This window comes from Oncorhynchus mykiss, chromosome 13, assembly GCF_013265735.2.
Source record: "Oncorhynchus mykiss isolate Arlee chromosome 13, USDA_OmykA_1.1, whole genome shotgun sequence".
In the NCBI taxonomy this organism is placed as follows: Eukaryota; Metazoa; Chordata; class Actinopteri; order Salmoniformes; family Salmonidae; genus Oncorhynchus; species Oncorhynchus mykiss.
The window spans coordinates 31,592,066-31,612,814 of NC_048577.1; the positions used below are offsets into that span (position 1 = coordinate 31,592,066).

At 41.3% G+C, this 20,749-nt stretch overlaps 1 protein-coding gene across 1 annotated transcript; it reads right to left on the reverse strand.

Annotated features, from left to right (window-relative positions):
* Positions 1-122: 122 nt before the first annotated feature.
* LOC110486126 (adenylosuccinate lyase) lies at positions 123-16,824 on the reverse strand. The gene is made up of 11 exons (XM_021557496.2): positions 16,602-16,824; positions 14,046-14,249; positions 11,959-12,003; positions 11,693-11,772; positions 5,611-5,829; positions 5,368-5,458; positions 5,160-5,229; positions 4,553-4,791; positions 2,192-2,281; positions 871-1,047; positions 123-601 (listed from the first exon to the last, which is right to left on the reverse strand). The coding sequence occupies exons 1-11, from the start codon at positions 16,746-16,748 to the stop codon at positions 515-517; spliced, it is 1,449 nt and encodes a 482-aa protein (XP_021413171.1). The 5' UTR covers positions 16,749-16,824; the 3' UTR covers positions 123-514.
* Between the last annotated feature and the right edge of the window lie 3,925 nt (positions 16,825-20,749).

A 20,749-nucleotide genomic window follows, 5' to 3' on the forward strand; every position in this document is an offset into this window, starting at 1 on the left:
ACGATGACACTCTTGGTAATAAAGACTGGTGGGACAAAGGACCTTTGATCCCAACCATTTGAAGAGGAAGCTGGGTCCTTTAGTCTAAAAGGTTTACTGTGCCTCAAATAGGTAACAAGGAATTTCATTAACAACAATGTTTATTTTTTGCTTAGTGAATCATACATTAAGTTAGGAAAATACAGTTTTGGAACAGTATGAAATATATAGACGTGGGGCCTGAAATATTTCAGAGATTTCATATGTATATGTTCTAACTCTGCTAGTTTCACATTACATCATTACAAACTCACTGACTTCTGATTTCAGTCTTTTATTGTCGTACAGTAAAGCATGCAATGTCAGTCATGAGGTTTATTTTGGTGTGTAACAGTATGTGTTTGTTTTAGTGAGAAGGCCACTCCTAACTTGCTAAACAATATTTCAGAATTGGTTTAAATTAAGTCAGGGTTAAATTAAGGGTGGGTTTTAGTATTTTGGCTAGTCGTTTTACAGGTCAGGATTGTCCCCCATTTTAGAGCTCCAGCTCGATCTTGACGTCAATCTCGGCCTTGTAAGGTTCCAGCAGAGGGCGTACCTCCTCAGAGAGAAACCTCGCCACCTGAGTGAGTGAGAGAGAGAATGATGAGTTAGGTTGCATCAACTATAGATACATGAAGAAAAGCTTGTATAATGTAATAAATACAAAACAGCACGTGATTCTGATTCTCAACAGATTGAATGGATCTTTTTGCCACCATTAAATCTGTACCAAGATCCTCAGTGTGCTGGATATTATTTTCTGTTTAACTACAGGTATTTTAAAATGATATTACAAAACTCTGAGGCAAAGTTGAGAAAAACAAAGATAACAGGTGTTCTGTATAGTACCTGTTGGGGGGCGCGGCCGATGAAGGTCTTGGGGTCCAGGATGTTGTCTAGATGGCCCAGGATAGGGGCGAAGTAGGGGTCAGCCTGGACCCTGGCCAAAAGGTCATTGTCCCCCCCCTCCTGTTTGACCACAGTTGCAGCCTGCTGGGACAACACACGGATCTTCTCGTGGCAGTCCTGGTGAAAGAACACAAATACGAGAAACTGTTACTGTGTGATTACACAATAATAAACTGAACATAAATTACAAATGCAACATGCAACAATTTCAAAGACTTTGACTGAGAATACAGATACGCATCTGTTGGCCACAGATGTAGAGTGGATCAGAAAACCAGTCAGTTTCTGGTGTGACCACCATATGCCACATGCAGCGCAACACATCTTCGCATAGAGCTTCCCTAAGACTGTTTGTGCAGAAATTATTTGGTTGTGCAAACCCACAGTTTCATCAGCAGTTAGTGATACATTTTTATCTCTATTTGTGCTTTTTGTGACTCCTCTTTGGCTGGAAAAATGGCTGGGTTTTTCTGTGAGTTGGCGGTCACCTAACAATCATTTGTGGTGCTTTCGCTGTAAAGCCTATTTGAAAATCGGACACTGTGGTGGGATTAACAACACGATTACCTTTAAAACGGTATAAGATACATGTATGTTTGAGGAATTTTAATTATGAGATTTCTGTTGTTTTGAATTTGGCGCCCTGCACTTTCACTGGCTGTTGTCATATCGATCCCGTTAACGGGATTGCAGCCCTAAGAACATGACTGAACAACATCGTTTGTTATCAAACTAATAATTAGCAACCTAGGATTAGTTTAAAAAGGGACTCATGGTTTGTGAATTTCTCAAATGTGCATGAAATCGCACCGGAAGAAAAAAGGTCATATTTTATTAACCTCTTAAGCTAGAGACAAACCATTTTCTTTGCTGTAAAGCTGCAAGCATGCCTGTCGAGAAATGGTGCTTCATTGTTCCGCTATGTCACTCAGAGGCTACATGACAGCGAACTTGCAACTGAAAAGCCTACTCAGACTGGCCTGTGCTCTTGGTTATACCAGGTGATGAAATGACACAATGTATCAACTCTGCTCACCCTGCTCCAATTGCTCCAATGTATAAAATGCACATGTAACAGAAAACTCATTAGGGTCTGCATCCCCACTCGCCACCACAGCTAAATTATATTTTAAAAACTGATGGAGGAATAGGTGTGCTACACTAATTATGCAATGTGCGACTAATTATGCAACGTGGAGTCTGAGAAATACGTTCTGTTCTAATAAGTTGTGGTGTCATGCTGTACTAGAAGGGTGCGTACCTGTCTGTTGCCTCCAGCCTTCACCATAGCCATGATTATGTTCTCTGTAGCCATGAAGGGAAGCTCATGATGGATGTGTCTCTCAATCACCTGACAGAGAGAGCGAGAGGATGAGAGAAAGCGAGAGGGAAAGAGATAGATGAAAATTATAGAGACGAGAAAGGGATACATATCATTAGGGGTGTAACGGTTCACCAAATCCAGGTTTCGGTACGTATTGCGGTCACGGTTTAGTTTCGGTACAGTAGGAAAATTAATGGCCAAGTTACTGTAATTAATTTTAGTTTGGGCAAAATATGCAAAACTAACCCAGGAATAGATCATATACACTGGCAAGAAAAATTATGTGAACCGTTTGGAATTACCTGGATTTCTACATAAATTGGTCATCAAATTTGATCTGATCTTCATCTAAATCACAACAATAGACAAAATGTGCTTAAACTAACACACAAATTATTGTATTTTTATTGTCTATATGAATACATAATTTATACATTGTGTAGGTTGGAAAAAAGTATGTGAACCCCTAGGCTAATGACTTCTCCAAAAGCTAATTGGAGTCAGCTAACCTGGAGTCCAATCAATGAGACGAGATTGGAGATGTTGGTTAGAGCTGCCTTGCCCTATATAAAAAATATTACAAAATTTGAGTTTTCTATTCACAAGAAGCATTGCCTGATGTGAAAAATGCCTCGAACGAAATAGATCAAGAAGACCTAAGATTAAGAATTGTTGACTTGCATAAAGCTGGAAAGGGTCAAAAAAGTATCTCTAAAAGCCTTGATGTTTATCAGTCCACGGTAAGACAAAATGTCTATAAATGGAGAAAGTTCAGCACTGTTGCTCTCTCCCTAGGAGTGGCCGTCATGCATCGATGACTGCAAGAGCACTGCGAAGAATGCTCAATGAGGTTAAGAAGATTCCTAGAGTGTCAACTAAAGACATCCAGAAATCTCTGGAACATGCTAACATCTCTGTTGACGAGTCTACGATACGTAAAACACTAAACAAGAATGGTGTTCATGGGAGGACACCACAGAAGAAGCCACTGCTGTCCAAAAAAAGAAGGTTGGAAGGTTCTCCCATCTTCACAGAGGAACTCTAGAGCTCTGTCAGTGACAATCTGGTTCTTGGTCACCTCCCTGACCAAGGCCCTTCTCCCCGATTGCTCAGTTTGGCCGGTCAGCCAGCTCTAGAAAGAGTCTTGGTGGTTCCAAACTTCTTCCATTTAAGAATGATGGAGGCAACTGTGTTCTTGGGGATCTTCAATGCTGCAGAAATATTTTGGTACCCTTCCCCAGATTTGTGCCTCGACACAATCCTGTTTCAGAGCTCTATTGACAATTCCTTCAACCTCATGGCTGGATTTTTGCTCTGACATGCACTGTCAACTGTGGGACCTTATATTGATAGGTGTGTGCCTTTCCAAATCATGTCCAGTCAATTAAATTTACCACAGGTGGCCTCCAATCAAGTTGTAAAAACATCTCAAGGATGATCAATGGAAACAGGATGCACCTGAGCTCAATTTGGAGTCTCATAGCAAAGGGTCTGAATACTTATGTAAATAAGGCAGCGGTTTTTAATTTTAATACATATGCAAACATTTCTAAAAACCTGTTCTCTCTGTCATTATGGGGTATTGTTGTGGATTGCTGAGGATTTTATTTAATCCATTTTAGAATAAGGCTGCAACGTACCAAAATATGGAAAAAGTCAAGGGGTCTGAATACTTTCCAAAGGCACTGTCCATAGATTACTTTATGGTTAACATTTCATTGAGAAGGTTTATGGGAAAGACTTTCCATCTACCAGAAGACAGTTGTCATTAGCATCATTGTGTACAGCTATACACAGACAGGGGCATTCTCGCTCCATTACCTCTTCAGAAAGTTAAAGGAAAAATACAAATGACATTTTGTTCATGTCTTATCATCATCTTGGGCAAATTAATTAATGTTCTAATAAATTCAATACATTTAGTTGATTTCCTCCGAAGTTAAATACATTTTTGCGTCTACTGGGAAGCCAAAATGTTGCCAAACTGGAGATTTAAATGATGATGGAGGAGGAGGAGCGCTCTCTCTCCCACACACAACCGTTACACCCCTACATAACATACAAGACCGTTTGAGTTGAATGTTGTTCCTCTGTGATGTGCCAACAGACGTACTGTGGGATAAGTGCAGTTGTGTGTGCATTACTCATGAAATGACAAGGTTTAAAATGGTGGTGATAACACCTTATGAGGACAACAACAGAAATTAGCCTCCTGGTTTATTGTGTTTTTTATCCTCAATCATTTCTGTCTGGACAAGCCTACTACTTCTAATTATCTAATAAATTCAACGAATTTACCTTGGGGTAGACCACCAGGCCTTCGGTGATGTTCTGCAGGGTGCTGAGGATGATGTCAGCGGTAAGGAAAGACTCAGGGAGAGAGATTCTCCTATTGGCACTGTCATCCAGTGTTCTTTCCAGCCACTGGACAGAGGCGGTCTGGAGGGGGTCAGCGAGCAGCGCTATCAGGTGGCGGGCCAGACTACAACAACGCTCACAACGCATTGGGTTCCTCTTGTAGGGCATGGCACTGGAGCCTGGGGGAGAGGCAGTCAGAGGGACCCAGACAAGTAACAATGGGTTGGCATTTAGGAAATAACTTAAACTAGCTGTTAACTCTGAAACATCAGGATGGTTTACCAGTTGGTGCCTTAAATCAAAGTGAAATCTAGGGCTAAAACTCAATTGTATTTTATTGATTCTCTCCTTGCCTCTTTCTCAAAGTACATTGGAGCAGAAGATCAGAGGTGAAGGTTCTTCTGATATTTTGCTCCAATCTGCTTTGAGAGGTAAGGAGAGAGGGTGTGAGGAATCAAGGACATGCAAAGGAAATCAACCCTAGTTTTGGGATTAGATACCTTTATACCTGGGTAGGAAGTGGACCAATTTCCTTCTTATGACTCACCAATCTGCTCCTTTTCAAAAGGCTCCTCAATCTCTTTAAGGTTAGCCAGCAGGCGAATGTCAGTGCAGATCTGAGGAAGAGATACATTACCTGTGGGTCATTCCACTACTGTCAAAGACCACCAGGAGGCATTGTTTCTCCATAGACAGACTTGTGATTTACGGTAGTAAGAATAACAAACTGATGTCCAGTCAAATCTCATCCCAACCTTGTGGATGGTGGCTCCCATGCTGGCCAGGGGAGAGAGGGAGTCGATGTCTACCTTACGACTGTACGTCTGTCCAGTCACCATGTAAGCCCTGGGAGGAAAAAATGTACAGGATTGAAGACAAAAAAGAAAAAAAAGAAAAGAAAAGGTATTTCAGGGATTTGCTTGTGCTCAAAATGACAAAACGTGTGGCAAATAGGAAACTCAAGAGACTGTTGACATAAAAGTATACATTTAACTCACTTTTTGAAGCCTGCCATCTCCGTGACCATTCTGTCCAGATCCTCCACCTTATCATGGTCCCCCTGGAAGAGCTGCAGAAAGCTGGCCTGGGTGCCCGTAGTACCCTTCACACCCCGGAAACGCAGGTCTTCGCGGGCGCGCTGAAGGTTCCGCATGTCCATGGCCAGGTCCTGGAGCCACAGACATGCTCTCTTACCCACTGTGGTCAACTGGGCCGGCCTGGTAGAGGTAGGTAGGTTATATACAGTGCCTTGCGAAAGTATTCGGCCCCCTTGAACTTTGCGACCTTTTGCCACATTTCAGGCTTCAAACATAAAGATATAAAACTGTATTTTTTTGTGAAGAATCAACAACAAGTGGGACACAATCATGAAGTGGAACGACATTTATTGGATATTTCAAACTTTTTTAACAAATCAAAAACTGAAAAATTGGGCGTGCAAAATTATTCAGCCCCCTTAAGTTAATACTTTGTAGCGCCACCTTTTGCTGCGATTACAGCTGTAAGTCGCTTGGGGTATGTCTCTATCAGTTTTGCACATCGAGAGACTGACATTTTTTCCCATTCCTCCTTGCAAAACAGCTCGAGCTCAGTGAGGTTGGATGGAGAGCATTTGTGAACAGCAGTTTTCAGTTCTTTCCACAGATTCTCGATTGGATTCAGGTCTGGACTTTGACTTGGCCATTCTAACACCTGGATATGTTTATTTTTGAACCATTCCATTGTAGATTTTGCTTTATGTTTTGGATCATTGTCTTGTTGGAAGACAAATCTCCGTCCCAGTCTCAGGTCTTTTGCAGACTCCATCAGGTTTTCTTCCAGAATGGTCCTGTATTTGGCTCCATCCATCTTCCCATCAATTTTAACCATCTTCCCTGTCCCTGCTGAAGAAAAGCAGGCCCAAACCATGATGCTGCCGCCACCATGTTTGACAGTGGGGATGGTGTGTTCAGCTGTGTTGCTTTTGCGCCAAACATAACGTTTTGCATTGTTGCCAAAAAGTTCAATTTTGGTTTCATCTGACCAGAGCACCTTCTTCCACATGTTTGGTGTGTCTCCCAGGTGGCTTGTGGCAAACTTTAAACGACACTTTTTATGGATATCTTTAAGAAATTGCTTTCTTCTTGCCACTCTTCCATAAAGGCCAGATTTGTGCAATATACAACTGATTGTTGTCCTATGGACAGAGTCTCCCACCTCAGCTGTAGATCTCTGCAGTTCATCCAGAGTGATCATGGGCCTCTTGGCTGCATCTCTGATCACTCTTTTCCTTGTATGAGCTGAAAGTTTAGAGGGACGGCCAGGTCTTGGTAGATTTGCAGTGGTCTGATACTCCTTCCATTTCAATATTATCGCTTGCACAGTGCTCCTTGGGATGTTTAAAGCTTGGGAAATCTTTTTGTATCCAAATCCGGCTTTAAACTTCTTCACAACAGTATCTCGGACCTGCCTGGTGTGTTCCTTGTTCTTCATGATGCTCTCTGCGCTTTTAACGGACCTCTGAGACTATCACAGTGCAGGTGCATTTATACGGAGACTTGATTACACACAGGTGGATTGTATTTATCATCATTAGTCATTTAGGTCAACATTGGATCATTCAGAGATCCTCACTGAACTTATGGAGAGAGTTTGCTGCACTGAAAGTAAAGGGGCTGAATAATTTTGCACGCCCAATTTTTCAGTTTTTGATTTGTTAAAAAAGTTTGAAATATCCAATAAATGTCGTTCCATTTCATGATTGTGTCCCACTTGTTGTTGATTCTTCACAAAAAAATACAGTTTTATATCTTTATGTTTGAAGCCTGAAATGTGGCAAAAGGTCGCAAAGTTCAAGGGGGCCGAATACTTTCGCAAGGCACTGTATATGAATTTATGATAGCGATAAAGATGAAAAGAAAACGAGAGAGAGGTGGAAAAATATATAAATGGTGAGAGGAGAAGAAAAGTTAAAATCAAATGTGGAGGGGAAAAATAAAGATTCATATAAAAATAAAACAGAAAGAAATAAGGCAGAGAGATAAAAGTGGACTCAGAAGCACTGAATACATCACTCTTTAATCTGAGAGGAACATAAGTGTTCATAGACAAATGGGATATATCCACAATGGCACATAGTCCATGAGCCGGGGGGGTTGGTCAGGCTCACTTAGGCTGACAATGTCTCATAGTGATTTTATTCCACACACAGATGTATACAAAGCTCTCTCCCGCCCTCCATTTGGAAAAATCTGACCATAATTCTATCCTCCTGATTCCTGCTTACAAGCAAAAACTAAAGCAGGAAGTACCAGTGACTCGCTCAATACGGAAGTGGTCAGATGACACGGATGCTACACTACAGGACTGTTTTGCTAGCACAGACTGGAATATGTTCCGGGATTCATCCAATGGCACTGAGGAGTATACCACCTAAGTCATCGCCTTCATCAATAAGTGAGTCAACGACGTTGTCCCCACAGTGACCGTACGTACATATCCCAAACAGGCAACATCCGCATCGAGCTAAAGGCTAGAGCTGCCACTTTCAAGGAGCAGGGCACTAATCCGGACACTTACAAAAAATCCCGCTAAGAATCCTACTCGTCGGATGTAGCAGGGCATAAACTATTAAGGACTACAAAAGGGAAATCCAGATGTGAGCTGCCCAGTCACGCAAGCCTACCAGATGAGCTAAATGACTTTTATGCTTGCCTCGAGGCAAGTAAGACTGAAGCATGCATGAGAGCACCAGCTGTTCTGGATGACTGTGTGATAACGCTCTCGGTTACTGATGTGAGCAAGACCTTTAAACACGTCACCATTCACAAAGATGCAGGGCCAGACAGATTACCAGGACATTTACTCAAAGCATGCGCGGACCAACTGGCAAGTGTCTTCACTGACATTTTCAATCTCTCCCTGACCGAGTCTGCAATACCTACATGTTTCAAGCAGACCACCATAGTCTCTGTGCCCAAGGAAGCGAAGGTAACCTGCCTAAATGATTACCGCCCAGTAGCACTCACGTCAGTAGCCATGAAGTACTTTGAAAGGCTGAGCATGGCTCACATCAACAGCATCCTCCTGGATACCCTAGACCCACTAATTCGCATACCGCCCCAACAAATCCACAGATGACGCAGTCTCAATCGCACTCCACACTGCCCTTTCCCACCTGGACAAAAGGAACACCTATGTGAGAATGCTGTTCATTGACCATAGTGCCCACGAAGCTCATCACTAAGCTAAGGTCCCTGGGACTAAACACCTCCCTTTGCAACTGGATCCTGTTCTTCATGACAGGCCACCCCCAGGTGGTAAGGGTAGGCCACAAAAAGTCTACCACGCTGATCCTCAACACTGTCGCCCCTCAGGGGTGTGTACTAAGTCCCCTCCTGTACTCCCACAACTGCGTGGCCAAAACATGACTCCAACACCATCATTAAGTATGCTGACGACACAACAGTGATTGCCCTGATCACAGACAGCGATGAGACAGCCCATAGGAAGGAGGTCAGAGAACTGGCAGTGTAGTGCCAGGACAACAACCTCTCCCTCAATGTGAGCAAGACAAAGGAGCCGATCGTGGACTACAGGAAAAGGCAGGCCAAACAGGCCCCCATTAACATCGGCGGGGCTGTAGTGGAGCAGGTGGAGAGTTAAGTTCCTTGGTGTCCACATCACCAACGAACTATCATGGTCCAAACACACCAAGACAGTCGTGAAGCCCTCTTCATGACAAACCCTGCTGCTACTCGCTGTTTATTATCTATGCATAGTCACTTCACCCCTACCTACATGTACACATGACCTCAACTAACCTGTACCCCCGTACACGGGTGCCAGTACCCCGGTACATAGCCTCATTATTGTTATTTTATTGTGTTACTTTTTACTTTAGTTTATTTGGTAAATATTTTATTAACTCTTCTTGAACTGCACTGTTGGTTAAGGGCTTGTAAGTAAGCATTTCACAGTAAGGTCTAGACTGGTTTTATTCGGCGCATGTGACAAATAAAGTGATTTGATTTCCTTGAAAGTCCATGTAGGCCGTCGTTGTAAGTAAGAATATGTTCTTAACTGACTTGCCTAGTTATATATATATATATATATATATATATATATATATATATATATACACACACACACATACATAGGTATCTGAGCGTTTCAATGATATAATTGAAGGTGAGCATATAACATGTTGTGTACTGACATTGTTGTATACTGACACCTTTCCAACTCTAGGGACATATATATATATATATATATATATCTAGAGTTGGAAAGGTGTCAGTATACAACAATGTCAGTACACAACATGTTATATGCTCACCTTCAATTATATCATTGAAACGCTCAGATACCAATCTCCCCCAGGTGAACATAACCTTGACCTTTGACCTCTAGGGTACATATCACAAATACCTGTATAAATTGCTAATACATACATTTTCATCTTTGTTTGACAAGTGGTTCTGAAAGGACATTACCAATAGTTAATAGGATAAGATTGTATATCATTTTAAAATCAGCTCACATCCAGGACTATTCACTTGTACATATCCATTTTACATGCTTGAAGATAAAATATTGCAATTATTGATGATGACATCTTCAGAAATCAGCAATTCAGACAGAATTGTGGTAAGAATGTACCCGAAAAGCTGTGAATAATCTTTATATCTGCACACTTGGCTCATTTGGTTGTGTATTCCACATCAATTTTCTTTTTTTTTTTTCAATTTTCACATCAATATCATTTTATGATATTAGAATTATATATTAGAATTATATTTCATACAGATATGATCATGCGAAATTGATCCAATAAGACCCTATTGAGTTATTCGGCGACCATATTAGAAAAAGGCTTCTGTGGAGTTAATACTTGAATCCTGTGATGTCCCTGCATCTTTTTAAAAGCCTGTTCCAGCAGTGTGTGTGAAATGTGGTGCCTCCATCACATGGGCTATTTTTAAAACAATAGTTGTAGCTGGTGCTTCAAAAGTTGGTTATATTATATATAATTTGAAATGTAAATTCATGGCATTTCAGAACCACTTGTCAAACAAAGATGGAAATGTATCAGGGTTTACTTTTTTTAAGCAATTTACACAGGTAATTATTATATGTACCCTAGGGGTCAAGGTTCTGTTGAACACTTAAATACTGACTTGATGGATAGCTGTGAAACTAGGCTTTTCAATGATATTTGATTAAAGGTCATACGTGAGCAATAACTTGTTCTATACTGACAACATTTGTCATAGGGTAAAATCCCTATGGGGAAAATGTATGGGATGGAGGGATGAAATTAAGGAGTGATAACACAGAAAGCTACCATTGCTGTACTGCTACCACACATTTTCCAACTCTAGAGACATAGACCTTGAAGAAAATCACTGAGATCGTCAGCCCAAATTTGAGGGTTACGCTCATGGACTAATATAGAAGTTATTGTTAAGTTCATGTTTTAAGTATTCCTATATTTCTGTTTCTCGATTTTCCACTGGTTCAATTCTGAGATTATCTACAAGTGACAGGTCAGCTGACCCTGTTGTACCAGAAAGTGTAGCTGTTTCAGAGTACTGCAAGTTGGACCAGTTCTGGTGTTTTCCTTTTTCTGCTCGTCCAATGACGGTTGCTGTATGTGGAATACCACTTTCTCTGTCAGCAAGCTGTTCCTTCATCTGCTGGATTCTGTAGTCGACCACAGAAGCAGGAAGGAAAAGCTTGCTGACTGTGACTAAAAAAGGAGCAGGCTCTCAGTAATGGAAAGTGGCAGCTTGAGTAATACAAATAAAAACTGTCACACAACCCATTTGTAATGGGGAACTTGAATAATACTTGGACATTTAATTATGCTGTTGATGTTTTATTTGTCTTTAAAGAACAGAGGAAGATTGTTATTACGGGACTATCAATCTGTCAAGAGTGTGCCTGCGCGGGAAGTTTGGTTGTTGATGGACCTAGCCTTGAGTGGAATGGCTACCTTATAGTGTGTTCATACGGTATAGTAAACTTTGTTGAACTGGAACCTTGTCGTTGTGTCATTTCGAGTTAACAGTTAGAACCTCCTGAGGTGTTCATACTTACTGGTAATGTGTGAAACCCAGGGTGGGGAGACCAGCGTATTTTTCAGCAAATTTTGATAGTCTGTCGATCACTCTGGCCAACTATAAAGACAGAAACTTGTTTTTAGTTTACGGAAGAGATGAGGGATATACAGGATCATACTTGGCTGACTTTCTCAGACATTTTCAACACAAAGTTGCACATAACTTTACAGCATACTATCTGTATCTAGTGCAGGCCTGGGGGTAGTACAACTAATCCTCCCTGGTCTATAACCACTAGCTTACCTTCGGCAGGAGAATGTCAAAACCGTCACGAAGCATGATCAAATCCTAAAGGGAAAAAAAGAAGAAAAAAACAGCAGGCATTTCAGTCTTTATGCATAGAAATCTATATACACACACTAGAGGTCAACCGTTTATGATTTTTCGATACCGATTATTGGAGGACCAAAAAAAGCTGATACCGATTAATCGGCCGATTTTTTTTTATATATATATATATATATATTTTTTTGTAATAATGACAATTACAACAATACTGATTGAACACTTAACTTAATATAATACATCAATAAAATCAATTTAGTCTCAAATAATGAAACATGTTCAATTTGGTTTAAATAATGCAAAAACCATGTTGGAGAAGAAAGTAAAAGTGCAATATGTGCCATGTAAAAAAGCTAACGTTTAAGTTCCTTGCTCAGAACATGAGAACATATGAAAGCTGGTGGTTCCTGTTAACATGAGTCTTCAATATTCCCAGGTAAGAAGTTTTAGGTTGTAGTTATTTATAGGACTATTTCTCTCTATACCATTTGTATTTCATATACCTTTAACTATTGGATGTTCTAATAGGTATTTTAATATTGCCAGCCTAATCTCTGGAGTTGATATGCTTGAAGTGATAAACAGCGAAGAGCTGCTGGCAAACGCAGGAAAGTGCGGTTTGAATGATTGCTTACGAGCCTGCTGCTGCCTACCACCGCTCAGTCAGACTGTGCTATCAAATAATAGACTTAATTATAATAATACACAGAAATACGAGCCTTAGGTCATAAATATGGTCAAATCCGGAAACTATCATTTCGAAAACAAAAGGTTTATTCTTCCAGTGAAATACGGAATCGTTCCGTATTTTATCTAACGGGTGGCATCCATAAGTCTAAATATTGCTGTTACATTGCACAACCTTCAATGTTGTCATAATTTTGGAAAATTCTAGCAAATTAGTTTGCAACGAGCCAGGTGGCCCAAACTGTTGCATATACCCAGACTCTGCGTGCAATGAATGCAAGAGAAGTGACAATTTGCCTAGTTAATATTGCCTGCTTACATGAATTTCTTTTAACTAAATATGCAGGCTTAAAAAAATATACTTCTGTGTATTCATTTTAAGAAAGACATTGATGTTTAGGGTTAGGTACATTGGTGCAATGATTGTGCTTTTTTCGCAAATGGGCTTTTGTTAAAGTTGGCTGTCTTTGTTAGGAAGAAATGGTCTTCACACAGTTCGCAACGAGCCAGGCAGCCCAAACTGCTGCATATACTCTGTTGCACAGAACGCAAGAGAAGTGGCAGAATTTCCCTAGTTAAAATAAATTAATGTTAGCAGGCAATATTAACTAAATATGCAGGTTAAAAAATATATACTTGTGTATTGATTTTAAGAAAGACGTTGATGTTTATGGTTAAGTACACATTGGTGCAACGACAGTGCTTTTTTCACGAATGCACTTGTTAAAAATCACCCGTTTGGTGAAGTAGGCTGTGATTCAATGATAAATTAACAGGCACCGCATTTATTATATGCAACGCAGGACAAGCTAGATAAACTAGTAATATCAACCACCATGTGTAGTTAACTAGTGATTATGTTAAGATTGACTGTTTTTTATAAGATAAGTTTAATGCTAGCTAGCACCTTACCATGGCTCTTTTCTGCACTCGCATAACAGGTAGTCAGTCTGCAACGCAGTCTCCTCGTGGAGTGCAATGTTATCGGCCATAATCAGTGTCTAAAAATGCAGATTACCGATTGTTATGAAAACTTGAAATTGGCCATTCCGATTAATCGGTCGACCTCTAAGATATACCCATGAGAAACAAACGTAACCATTAAGCACACTCATCCCAAAATAACGTGGTCTTTTTGGTCTAAAAGTAACTGTCTGCAGTCTGTTGCATGTAGAATTCAAGGCCCAACCCCAAATTAACACCCAAGCCCTGTGCACTTGTGGAGATCTAAGAGGATTTGATTGGTATAAGCAATATGGTGAAACTTTCACCTAGTCCACCAGAGGCTAAGTAACAATGCCTACACCTGTCAAACCATCTCAGATCTAGAGGTCTATTTGGGATTGGGCTTCTCTTACCGTGTTGTCTCCCACGTAACAGGAAGTGGCACCCAGGTGGATGATGGGAGCAGCGGTGGGGCAGCAGTGGGCGAAAGTGTGGACGTGGGCCATGACATCGTGCCTCAGCTTGCTCTCCTCTTCTGCCGCCATGGCAAAGTCGATGTCCTCAGCGTGGCTCTCCATCTCTGCTACCTGGGCTTCGGTGACGGGCAGGCCAAGAGCCTGGAGAATAAGAGGACGAGATGGCGTTATAAGGAGCAGACCAATAGCCTGGAGGTCAACAGGAAGGACAAGAGGAGCAGAGAAAATTAGAGCTGGTGGTAAGAATTTTTCATTGTAGGTTTTTAACTGATACTCTAGGATATGCATTCAGTGTAAGCGCTAGCTACTTTATCAAGTGTTCTCTGGCTTTTATTAAGCTGAAACATTGTTGCTACATTGCAGTAATTGCACATTGTATGGTACTATTTAATAAAAATTGTGTCAATGGGATGTGTGGTGGAACTGTCCAGAAAGTGGGTCAACATTTTCAGATCACTTTCAAACAGATAGCTACAGGTGGTTGCTTTGCTCCGCTCCATATCTCGCACAGAAACTAGGAAAACTATTCCAGCACAATCTTCATTATGGTAGCAGGTCTATTTAAAACCATTGAAAAATAGAATATGTTGTTCGAGTAAGCAGAGCAGAGGAGTTTGGCCCTGTGTTAATGACAATAGCGAGCGACATTCCTTCCACTTAGCCGTTAGTAATACTTAAATGTTTTTTACTTGGATCTGGATAGGTATGCTAGAAGCAGTGCAGTGGTGGAGTTTCCACTAATAATCACATGCAACTTACATATCTGAAAACATAGAAGGGTTATTTAGGGCCAAGGACAAGGAAGGAGAGTGAAGAGCGTAAAGAGGCTAGGCTAACTCTCAGGGGGTTAGTGTCCTATTACCATGACATTTTGGCCTGGCTATTTTTGACACAAACCCACCCCAGCAGATTTCAGAGAGACATTGGAGACAAACTTACTATTTGAAATCTGACTAAACAACATTTTGTACGGGAACACTGTGTGTACATTCATTTTCATGAGGGCACAAGACTATAATAGCGACTAGCGAGTGTGAGAAGAGACAGATTCCACCACCATAGCCCTGCTGTGTGTGTGTAGCTTCTAAAAGGCCCCATAGGCAGTATTTCTGTTACATCTATTTGAAATACGTATTTTAATTACTTCTGAGTATTTCGTCATTTGAATTACACTCCAATGTATTTTATATTTTCAAAATACTGAAAATTGTATTTTCAAAATACTTTCTTTCCTATACCATTTTTGTATAGCGGTTCACATTGTGGCCCACCTTTCACCTTGGTATCAGAAGTCTGATAGCACTATGGGTGTTCTAAAAGCAGCTGCTAAATTAACTAAATATACAAATTGTAACAATTGCAAAGCATGCTGAGTATTATTCTAATAGCTCTGGCCCAAAACAATACACTGTGTGCTTTGTAGTTCATTTTCACATATACATGTAGGTGATTTAGCAGACACCCTTACCAGAGTAGACTTGCTCAACTAAGGTAAGTAAACAAAAACATAATACAATCAATGTAAAAACCATTACTGAGAATATTTTTGCTGTTTGGGCCAGCTACTTATATATTTGTCCAAGAATTTTGTCATTTATTTTGATACAAAATATCATAAAGTATCTGTATTTTGTACTTTTTGCCCATAGTCTAGGCCCTGCCTATATCCTTATCTTTGTGTAGTCCATTTCCCCTCAACTAACAGATCAGATGAGCTGTTGCATGTGACAGAGGGTCTGATAGTAAGGTTAATTACAAACACACAGCCTCCCTGTAAATTAGAAGAGTAGTGGAAGTCATTTTTGTCTTTAAAAATAGCCTAGTGTTTCGCTCTTAAAAAGGTATTTGCTGGACAAATCTTATCTAGGTTTCACTGTTTGCAGGTTTGTTTATCATGTGGAATAGCTGGAAATCTATATCCAGTTTCCAAATAGTGTAGGCCAACAGTGGGGTCAATGAACTAGCTGAAAGTGATTTGGAACCCTGATGTCAAGTTAAAGAGAGGCTAGATTATTGAAGATAGGGGTATACATCTGAAGGACTTCTACAGGGTTGATTGACTAGCGTAACTTACTTTACCAACCATCCCAGTCACTTTCCTCACTTTGTCAAAAACTGGGTACTGTTGATGAATAACTACATGCATTGTTACATCCACATTCCACAACCACGCATCAATATTCCACAGTTTATCACAAGACACTGCATCCTACTAGCTAGTTTGTTTGGTTTGCATCTTCTGTCTTGTAAGGCAAATACATAGTAACGTTATATTCTGAAGCTGTTCATTTACTATAAGGTCCTCCTATATTTAGAGCAGGGAACTTGAGAAGGATCTCTCAAGGTCGCAAACTTAAAATAGATTTTGTAGCAAAAGTGCTAAAAAAATATGGAAAACGATAGCTACTGAAACACACAATGACATGCATGCTCATTCACGATAACTAGCCAATATTACAGCTAGCTGGCTAAGTGGCTAATTAGAGGCAAAACCTTTTCCGCTTTGGCCAAATAGATCCACAGTTTTCTCCACGTTGTGAATTTCTTCTTGTCACTGAAGTTATAGGCCATTTCCTTGCTGGCATATCGTGACACCAGCGGCGAACGATACTTATTAAATTCGTCTCCAAATGTGTCCATGACTGAACCGTGTGTTGCAAGCCTCAGGCAGCACGCAGGTTTAACCTCATCTTCTTTGATGAGGTTTAACAGCGGTTGGCAATTCAATAAATGTTGCATTACCGCCATCTACTCGACTGGAGTACAACTCCCTTATACTTTGCTTGAAAAAATAAATAAATAAACAAATACCCTACCATCTAACAACACTCACAAAAAAGATTATATATATAATAAGAAGAAATAACACAACCCTACTCGACTATTTACATCTATTTAGTCCTAACTAAGGCTGACAACCTGTACGGATGGGACACCACCACTTAACACACCCTGTCACTCTTCTGATGTCAAGTCTCGCACACCCAAATTACCTCTCTGCAGCTGCCACCACAACCTCCATTCTCTGTGACTTGATAACCATTGCTATAAATGCAAAAAAATCCAATCTTACTGAAACATATATCACTTGTTGGCCTATCCCTCTGTACTGGTACTACTCACACCACTCCTCTCAGGAACCCTCCCCCATGACCCATCTTCCTCTACATTCTTCACTGCCTCAGCATATTACAACTTATGCACTACTCTAACCCTGGAAACCTCAACCTTCCTCTCGCACACGGGACATTTCTGATCCCCAGCCCCATGGGCACCCCTACAATTAACACATACCACTACCTTCCCCAATGCTACACATTCCTTTGTCTCATGCCCTTCTTCACCCTTCTCACACCTACAAACCTCCCTCCAACACACTGCTGCCACATGCCCATAAGCTTGACACCTGTAACAGCGTAATGTATTCGGCAGAAAATCTCATACACGATAACCTAATATCACTTTGTACGGCAAAGACTCAACATCAAAACTCAAAAGAACAAGCAATGGCTCTTCTGCTTCACCACTCACGCCACCCTGTTTGTGTCGCACAAAATGACAAGCATCACAAACACTGGCAATCTTCCCCTTCAGTTGGTCAACTTTTACATTTACTACTACCCCAGTAATTACTCCTTTCAACAGCACCCTTTTCTTGAGTGCAAAACAATTCCCGTTTCTTGCAATCATTCGTTCACCGTGGAGCGCCTTCTCCCTCTGACCAGCAGAAACACAAACAATTATCACAAGAGCACAAGACCCTAAGTGATTCCACAACACCAAACTCTGTTTTCACCCACCCTGAAACCACACACTTCAGGGTCTTCTTCTTTAAGTTTTTATTGTCGGTTTGCAACCAACTGACAGGTGCATACACTGCCACCTACTGTACTGGAGTGTGAAGCCGGTCACAACTTATCTATGGCGCTATATTCTCTTAGCTAACCCTTCATTTCTAATAAAATAAAATAATTTCCTACAAACCTCACTACTCCCATCACCCCCACCCAAAATACCACCCAATCCCCATTCCCATCCAACCTATCTGACCGTGTCAAACAACCTCTCCCTTTCTACATCATACATTTCACAAAATAATAATACACGCTCAACCGTTTCCTCTACCATACAGCCATTACAGACTTCACTGCCATGTTTCCCTATCAACTTCAAAGAGGAGTTAAATCCTGTATGCCCTTATCTCATCCTATACAACATAACTTCCTGCCTTCATATCCCATTACATGACACTATCTCCTGTACAGATTTCCTTGTACTGTAAAAATGTCTGCCCTCGCTACTTTCATCCCATTTTCCAATTCTTCCGAATTAATGTTTTAATTCCCCCTCTGCCCAACTGCACCTGTATATCCACCATGTCATTTTTTCACTGTTTTTTTGCTATTATATCTACTATATCATCCAACAGAACTGAATTTCACAGGAAGGCAGCAGAGAAGCAGCTGGGTCATCTAGGAGGAGGGGCCTGGAGGTCCACCATGGTGCTCTTCACTGGGGTTGACCGGCTACCTCCTGAGGGGACGTTCGTAGAGGGGTTCATTGCAGCTGGGGAGCCCCTTCAGTGGCTGGTGGAGAGGTGTGGTAACAGATACCATGGCCTGGATAGTAACACACAGCAGAGTGGGGATGACAACACGTTGAACACACAAGTTCAGGAGCTGCTGGAGAAGGTAGAGGAGCAGGTTAAGGAAAACCATGGCTGGTATTTTGCAGTAAACGAACTGATTCTGCTAGAGGAGGAGCAGGCAAGGAAGGCGGTGGAAGAGAGGCGGATGAGAGAGGAGGAGAGGGAGAGGCAGAGGCTGCGGATGGTCGGAGGGCCTCCCAGAGGTGACCAGCTCTTATTGCCTTCACTCTTAGAAGAAAGGGTTTCAAAAGGGTTATCCGGCTGTCCCCACGGGACAACCATTTGAAGAACCCTTTTGGATTCCATGTAAGAACCCTCTGTGGAAAGGGTTCTAGATGGAACCCCTAAAGGGTTCTACCTGGGACCTAAAAGGGTTCTTAAAAGAGTTTTTAACAACGGTTAATTTAATAACACCGGTTAACGTTGTTACAGAGTTTTGTATACTTGGCATAATAGTTCATAAAAGTTCATTAAGGTTTGAATAAATAACCTGTGTTTCTACGTTTTGTATACTTGGCATAAAAGTTCATAAAAGTTCATTAAGGTTTGAATAAATAACCTGTGTTTCTACATTTTGTATACTTGGCATAATAGTTCATAAAAGTTAATTAAGGTTTGAATAAATAACCTACACGTTATAAAGCTTTCTATCTCTCTCTGTCTCTCACAGAGCTGAGGGTCCTTTTGCTGGGGTGGAAAGGAGTGGGAAAAAGTTCTGTAGGGAACACCATCCTGGGCCGGCGGGACTTTGAGTCGGGGACAGAGACGGAGCAGAGCCTTAGGAGGCAGGCCGAGGTGGCCGGACGCAGGGTCACCATTGTTGACACCCCCGGCTGGGACTGGTTCTCCATAAGACGCACCCCGAAACACGTCAGACAGGAGTCAAAGCGAGGGGCCACCCTCCTCCGGCCTGGCCCCCACACCCTTCTCCTGGTGCTGCCCATCATCTCCACCCTCACTTCACGTAAGAGGCGGACCCTGGAGGCCCACCTGGAGGGCCTGTTTGGTGATATGGCGTGTCTCCACACTATGGTGCTGTTCAGCTGCGGGGATTGGCTGGGCCGAACGCCCGTCGAGGAGCATATTCAGAGGGGAGGGCGGAAGCTCCACAGGTTGTTGGAATACTGTGGGAACTATTATCACGTGGTGGACAGCAAGATGCCGGGGAAGGACACAAGGAACATCTCAGATCTGCTGGACAAAATAGAGGAAATGATCAGAGAGAACGGTGATGAGGCCTTCTTGCCAATACAGAGTGAGTAGACAGTAGATGATACTGAACAGCACTCTTCTTTCCCTGCTGTCATTAATTCACTTCTGGATGAAATTCAAACACTTACCGTTCAAAAGTTTGGGGTCGCTTAGAAATGTCCTTATTCTTGAAAGAAAAGCACATTTTTTGTCCATTAAAATGACATCAAATTGATCAGAAATACAATGTAGACATTGTTAATGTTGTAAATGACTATTGTACCTGGAAACGTCTACATAGGCGTACAGATGCCCATTACCAGCAACCTTCACTCGTGTGTTCCAATGGCACCATTGTGTTAGCTAATCCAAGTTTATAATTTTAAAAGGCTAATTGATCATTAGAAAACCCTTTTGAAATTATGTTAGCACAGCGGAAAACTGTTGTCCTGATTAAAGAAGCAATAAAACTGGCCTTCTTTAGACTAGTTGACTATCTGGAGCGTGTGGTGGTTCATTTCTTTACTATCAAATGAGGAGAGACAAGCTTATCACACAAGTCAGAGTTATACTTAAACTAAATCTTTGCAATAGCAATGACTTGTCAACGATTCACCATTTCTAATGGTCCGTTGAGAGTGGTGAGACAAAAGTACAAAGGTCTTTTATAGACAAGATACACCCCATTTCAACCTACATGACGAACAACAGATACATAGAATGAGTCACAAGGGGAGACTTTTTAAATTAGAAAGGAGTATCCCGTAGCCAGATAGCATTCGCTATGAATTATCGTTCAGTT